Source organism: Nansenia antarctica (assembly GCF_963989245.1).
Source record: "Nansenia antarctica genome assembly, chromosome: 14".
Classification (NCBI taxonomy): Eukaryota; Metazoa; Chordata; class Actinopteri; order Argentiniformes; family Microstomatidae; genus Nansenia; species Nansenia antarctica.
In genome coordinates this window covers 22,687,506-22,695,005 of record NC_137684.1, presented here as the reverse complement: position 1 = coordinate 22,695,005, position 7,500 = coordinate 22,687,506, and the positions used below count along the sequence as shown (strand labels likewise).

The following is a 7,500-nucleotide window of genomic DNA, read 5'->3' as shown; positions in this document are numbered from 1 at the left end:
AGGAGATGATTCTAAATGGCCGTTACTTTTGGCCAGCTACCGTTTCTACCCTGAGCAGATCCACTCCATTAGGCAGGGACGGTTGCCGGGGCGGAGGGAGCCCCCCCACCAGAGCAGGAGACGACGATGACAGAGAGGGGGAACTGGGCTGGAGCAGGACAGACACGGTCCACAGCCCAGGGCGTTTCCTCACTCAAAGTCGTGAGGTCGAGGGGGGGGGGGGGGGGAGTGGGGGGGTGCAAGGAGACCAAGGCCCCTCCAAGGGGACCACCAACAGGGATAACGCTGTGATTAATCCACAGGACAATGGACAGGACAGGAGCGGATGATGCCACTTTCACACCGGAAAGACAGGATTATGGGTGGGGGGGGGGGGGGGGTGGGCTCTGGGTTAAATGACTTTGATTGTTTTTAATTTAGGGGGGAAAGTGTACAAATAACAACTCATTGACTGATGGGTTATTTGGATGGAGGGGGGGAGGGGCTTGAGTGAATTGAAAGTGAATGCAGCATACCGATAGGCTGTCCTCTCTCTCTCTCAACGGCAGCCTTTGCCAGATGCTGTGATGTGAGTTGTGGCATACGTAGACGTCAAGGAGGGAGACATATCCAGGTCACTGCTGCGGTACAACAACCTGACCCACTACTAGTACTGTACTTCTATTGTCCCTACCCCCCCCCCCCCCGACCCAGGGTTCCCACACCTTCTGAAACATCAAATTCAAGCACCTTTCAAGCACCTTTCAAGCACCTTTCAAGCACCTTTCAAGCACCTTTCAAGCACCTTTCAAGGACTTTCAAGACTCAATTCCCTCAAATTCAAGGACCCAACATGGCATAGTTTGAGACAGAACTAGTTGACGAGCTAAGTAAAACATTTTTTAATATATATATTATTATTTTTTAGAGAGAGAGAGAGAGAGAGAGGGAGCCCTGCCCACCAAAAAAACTAAACATTGCATATATTTGCAATATCACTTTATTCAAATACGACCTCTACCACTGCCACCGAGTGCAATACTATACAATGCCATGTCTAGTATTTTTGCCATTACTACTATCGTGTTGCTCAATGTGTCTCTTTCCTTATTTGTCTTTCTATAACTATCGCCACTTGATTTGTCGCTGCAATGTCGAAGGAACTGAAGCCTAACAATTTGACTCTCTCCTATACTTAGTTTAATGGGATGTAGCAATAAACTGGAAACTTGCCACTGTTAGCACTGTTAGCATTCCTCTTCCTGTCTTAGACCCGGTCCCCGGTGAGGACGGCAGCGTACTCACATGTCCTGCACCACGATGTACTGGTGAGGCACCAGGCCGTCGATGCCGTTGTGCCGCCCCTCCCACCAGTCGTCTGACGCCCGGTGGTACAGCAGCAGGGAGGCTCCCTTCTTGAAGGATAACTCGCGGGCCGAACGCCCCACGTAGTCAAACTTGGCGATGGCTTCGATGGGCTCACCCTCTGCAAAGGGGGAAACCAGGATGACACTCAGTCAAGTGGGTCAGACAGACAGACAGACAGACGGTTATGAAAATGAAAAGGTGATGCATTGAAAAGGGTGCACAATCACAATCAAACACACTACCTGATGTTCCCTAACGGAACGTTCTAGTCTATCTAATTCTATTCTATTCTCTCAACGCGGGGTTATAAAAAGTCACAACCGGTGTGTAACCGAATAAAGGCAATATTTATCTGCACACCTGATATCGCCAACGCAAACGGCGTGGAAAAAACATATGAGACTGTGAAAGAATACAAAAACAAGAACATTATGTAACAAACAAACAAAAAGGTCTGGTGTGGGTGTGTCGGGTCTGGAGTACGATGGTTAAAAGCAGCAGCAGCAGCAGACAGTTATTTCAGTGTGGGTCAATAACGGCCCCGCTCCACATCAGAGCCTCAGAACAACAACAACAACAACAACATCCACCACCACAACAACAACAACAACAACACGCCCACAGGGTCCCGACCAGGGCTATTTATAGAGAGGTGAGTGAAAGTAGATCTATACAGCTCCGTACTACAGTAGGTCACCCACAGTGTTAACCCCTGGTGGTGGTTAGAGTGATCCTCACTCCTGGGAATGTGGAGAGAGAGAGAGCACACAGGAACGCTAACGCTTTCTGCTCCGACTCCAGCAGCGACGCATCGTCTGATTTAGCGTCAAGAATCAAGGTTTTGGAAGATCAGTTGATAGTGTGAATCAAGTGTGATGAGGCCCGGGGGGCTGGGACCAAAAAAACGGCACTTCCCCCCCAGATCGGGACTGGGTTAGACTATACAGTCTGGGAGTGGGTCCACTAGATGGACCTGCAATATACTGTACAGCTCAGCCAACCTCCCAAGAGAACGGGGGGGTTTGGGAGAGATATCTGAAGGGATCTTATACTCAAAAGGGACCCCCCTCCCATGTCACCGAAACGCAATTCTACCCCAAACGAATCAGAACTGTCTCTCGTTCGCTCCGCACGACTCCGATTTCCCCTCTCTGCCTCTCTGCAGCCAGGTGAAGTGAAAACACATCATCAAGGGTTTCTCGTGTCACATGGGCAGCCCGCTCCTCCAAGGCGCCAGCCAGCCAGCCAGCCAGGCAGATGCAGCTCGGCAACCAATGAGGATGCAATGAAACACAGTAACACACACAGCTAAAAATAACCTATTCTTATATTCCGCCCCGCTGCGCTCCGCTACCCCCCCCCTCAGCACCCCCTCACTCGGTTTCCCACCCCTCAGAACCTATTAAGTGAGACAAGGAGTCCCTGGACGCCTCCCTCCACCCGCTGCTTCTCTTCGGGAGGGCTTAGGCACAGGAACCAGGGCCCGGTGTGTTCCACAGAGCAGCGTACAGGCCAGGAGCCATAATAGAGCACATAATGGGTGGAGAAAAAAAAAAAAAAACACCGTGATATTCTTTTCACAGGAACGACGTGTGAATTCCCACATGAGCAGCCTGGTGAGAAGAAGAAGAAGAAGAAGGAGAAGGAGAGAGACGAGAGTGATTCCGAAAAGAAAAAAAAAGAGCATGCATGCGTCTCTCTACATCGCTCTCACGCTCTATTGCTCCCACCCTCTCTCTCCCGAGTTCTCTCTCTTTCTCCCTCCGTCTATCCTCCCCATCTCCCTCTTTCTCTATTAACTCAGGAATGACAGGTGGGATTTGTAGCCAATGAGATGTGACAGGCAGGAATTTACTCCGTCTGAATTAATAAGGCAGCACCACGGCAACCAGTCTGTTACTGAAACTGACGGCGCTGAGATCGATTCACGCCATCTCTCTCTCTCTTTCCTCCCTCCCTCCCTCCTCCCTCTCCTCTTCACAGGTCTCACCGAACCGGACGGACAGACGGACGGACGGACACACACACACACACACACACACACACTAAATCAACGGAGAGAGAGAGAGAGAGAGAGAGGGGGGGGGGGGTGGGGGGTGCAGAGCTGAAGCAGTCAGAGGGGTATGCTAGACACAGCAGCGCTGTGTTGGATGTGTTCCGGCCCAGTGGAGCAGCAGACCAGGGCGCTGGCTGCTCCGTGCCCACGCTCCTGCATGCCAATGGGGACCTTGAGATGGCGGCGGAGATCGATAACGTGAGAGCAGAGGGAATAAAAGCGGTGAGCCCCCCCCGCCCCCTCCCCATGAATCCACTCCCTCTCTCTCTCTCCCTCTCCCTCTCCCTCTCCAGACAAAATGTTCTACCGTCTCTCTCTCTCTCTCTCTCTCTCTCTCTCTCTCTCTCTACGGCTCTCCAGCCGCCGATAAATCTCCGGTCCTGCTTAGCCACGTCGACTGCACCTGCTCCAGGACAGGACGCACCATGCTGGGGCTGGGCAGGGAGGGATGAGGGGGGGAGGGGAGGGACGGAGGGGAGGGGGGGGGCACTGCATCCTGACATGGCCATTCCAACATACAGCTGCACGGTTATTACACGGAAGCAGCCTCTCGCAACCGTGAAATAAAATCAATGTGGGAGTTAATTGACCTCTGACCTTAAAAGCAGTTTTACCGGCCGACAGGATGTCAATGTATTGGCAGCGAGGGGGAAAGACGGGGTGTCTAAAAAGCGACACTTCGTCTTACGTCGTGACAGTCATGTGACGCGAAGCTGACACGCCGTGTCGTTACGAACTAGGAAACATGTTGAGGGAACGGAGGAGATGTGGCTAATTAAACGGGAGGTGAACGAGACGGTGAGACACAGAGATGCAACCTAGACGTGTGGAGACATTGACGAGCTCCCCCGCCCAGACCGTTTGTCTTCTTCTGAACCTGGCCACTACTCTAGGTCATCAGTCTGGAGGAAAATGGTCTCTTACACACACACACACACACACACATGCGTGCACACACACACACACAAGCGCGCACACACACACAAGCGCGCACGCACGCTCACGTGCACACACACAAGCTCACACGCACGCTCACATGCGCACACACACACACAGACACACACACACACACACACACACACACACACACACACAAATGCGCACGCACGCTCACATGCACACACACACACACTCACACACACACAGGGGGGCCTGCTTCCAACGTGGCCACTACTCTAGGTCATCAGTCTGGAGTAATTTAATGGTCTCTTAGAATGGTCTCACACACACACACACACACACACACACACACACACACACACAGGGGGCCTGCAGCTTCCACTGGAAGGTATTTCCGGACAAACTACTTAGGCCGACACGTGGAATCCTTCGGAAAAGAGGGCGAGCAAATCTGAACTGTAGGGGAGAGAACTGCAGCTGGGGGAGGGGTGGGGGGTGGGGGAGGGGGGTAAAAAACTGAAGCTGTGGTTTGGTCCGCTTCCAAATAGCGCTCGGCCTCATCTGGACTGCTGCGGCTATTACTCAGTCATTATGAGAGCGGACATAGACACAGACAAACAAACCCCGAAGACAACGATGATTTAACCGCTGAGTCATGCGGACCTTTTAGTTTCAAACACACCAAAAAGAAACAAACCATTAACAACTAGGCTCTTAAATCTGCCTACGATCCTCAGGCCCTTCAACAAACAACGACAAAAAATTATGTAGACTGGGGGACAATAGTGTGTGAATGGGTCTTGAAGAGGCCGCGGGGAGTCACAACAACACACAGGTCAGGGAGGTCTTCCTCTCAGAACCAAGGGGCGGCTGTGGCTCAGGAGGTAGAGGAGCCGCCGTGTAATGATCGCAAGGATGGCAGATCGGCGGTTCGAGCCCCGGCTGGCCACATGTAGGGATGGGACGATTATCGTGTTTATCGTTAATCGCGATAAAAACACCCGCGATAACTTTATCGCGGAGAATTTTAATTAGTTGAATAATCGTCATAATCGTTTTTTTTTTTTTTTTAAATGACCCAAACAATAGACACATGGGGTCCTTATCCAATGTAACATCTAGAATTAGATGAATTTTATCCACTATACCTTTCCAGTAATCATCTATATATCTACAAGTCCAAACACAATGAACAAAGCTCCCAACCTCGGTAATACACTTTGTACACATTTCCGATTTGTTATGATCCATTTTATGTCTAAGTTGGGGAGTAATCTGCAAACGTTGTAGTAGTCTAAATTGCGTTTCCTTCATCCTATTACAGATTGCCATATTAGTGACCAAGTTGCTTCATCAGTATTAATGTTCAGGTCATTATTCCAGTCTTTGGGCGTAAATGCAGGGTTGCCTTTATCATATTTCGAAAGTGCTCTATACCCAAACCCCAGAATGCCTCTCGTCTTTCCAGCAGAGACTATCTCCTCCAGCGGAGAGGGTTGGTGACAGAGGCCAGTGTCTTTTTGGCTATTTAAAAAACTTCGTATCTGAAGGTATCTGAAAAACTCATTTCGTGGTAGGTCATATTTCTTACATAATTGGTCAAATGAAAGTAGTATTTCCGTATCATATAAATGTCCGATAGTAACCATCCCTTTGCTGTCCCACCGCTTGAAACCCCTATCCGTGGCACCAGGGGAGAAGTCTATGTTGCCCCAAACTGGCGAGAGGGAGGATGTCATAATCGTATGTTATAAAGAAATAGTAATATAATTGAGATTTCTCACATGAGCCGCGCGCGAATATCCTCACAGAAATTTGTCTCGCGCGATTGTTCAGCCTGCATGGGTAACGTGACTGTCAAGTCAGCCTTGTCAGTCAGTCACTAACGTATGCTAGCCTTCTCACCATGGCTGCATCGGCCCCGTGTCCATTGCCTCACCTTTCCAGGGTTGCATGCAGGCTTCTATGCATACCTGCAACTAGTGTTCCTTCAGAGAGAGTGTTTAGTGCCAGTGGGCACATACTCACACCTCTCCGAGCACAGCTAAAGGCAGAAAAAGTGAACATGTTGACATTTTTGCACTTTAACCTATCTTGAAGCTTTCAAGTCTCTAAGCCACAAGGCTAGCACTCAGTTTGATGACAGAAAAGTGTCAGTGTTCAAGTTTTGTTTGACAGTATTTTTTCCCTTTATTTATGCAGTGATACCTTATAATTTATCATTACCTTATTTAAGATTTTATTAAAGATTTTTATTTTTGTCAAGATGTTTTTAAAATGATGTTAATGTTATTAACATGATTCAATAAAAATACAACAAAATCTAAGTTAAAGTGATTACAGTGTGTTTTATTGGCATTCAAAAAAAAGTTTTTTTTTATTTTTATTTTTAATTCTCGCGATAATATCGTGGATCGCGATTATTTTGCCCACGATAATCGTGACATGACATTTTCTAATCGTCCCACCCCTAGCCACATGTTGAAGTGTCCTTGGGCAAGACACTGAACTCCAAATTGCTCCCAATGAGCCGGCCGGCGCCTTGCATGGTAGCTTGCCACCATTGGTGTGTGAATGTGTGTGTGAATGGGTGAATGAGAGGCTGTTGTAAAGCGCTTTGGATAAAGGCATAGCTATATAAGTGCAGTCCATTTACCATTTAGAACCACCAGGGAGAAAATGTTAGGGAACCAAAACCATGGTAGCAGGAGTTGGGGTTTATAGGGCTGGAGTTTGTCGTTAATGAACAGGTCCACGATGGATAGCTGCCATCTGGGTTTGAGAATGGAAACCTCGATGGCTGACCGGTTCTCCTTGCGCTATCAGGTGTCTCTCTCTCTCCGTCGGTTACCAAAGACATGTAAAATGTATGGTGTCTGATTGTGAGCCACGGCGCACACCAAGGACGTTGTCGAGAGAATAGATGACCTACATTTCCGTCTCTGTAAGATTCTGAAAAAGTTTTTTTCGGAACAGACGATGGTGAAGGAAGGAGGACTGTGGAAAAAGTGTTTCTATCAAAATAAGTATTTTCATCAAAACCGAGATGGGATTTTTTTTGCCTGTTGTTATGTTATGACCGTGTGGGTAAAAGGGATTTGTGAGAAACCCAGTCGCAGACCCAAGTCAGGACCGGGAGGGTTGGGCAGCTAGCACAGCTTGGGACAAGCCACGGCTGCCAACCCACCCACGCAGTC

The 7,500-nt window shown here is 49.0% G+C and overlaps 1 protein-coding gene across 4 annotated transcripts in view; it reads right to left on the bottom strand.

Annotated features, from left to right (window-relative positions):
- srgap1a (SLIT-ROBO Rho GTPase activating protein 1a) overlaps window positions 1-7,500 on the bottom strand; it is a gene marked incomplete at its 5' end in the record, with an annotated part of 93,777 nt that overhangs the window by 9,978 nt on the left and 76,299 nt on the right. For all 4 annotated transcript variants that reach the window (XM_080544830.1, XM_080544831.1, XM_080544832.1 and 1 more), the window contains one exon: window positions 1,285-1,465. In XM_080544830.1, coding sequence (XP_080400956.1) covers window positions 1,285-1,465 — 181 coding nt within the window. The remainder of the gene's footprint in view (window positions 1-1,284; window positions 1,466-7,500) is intronic.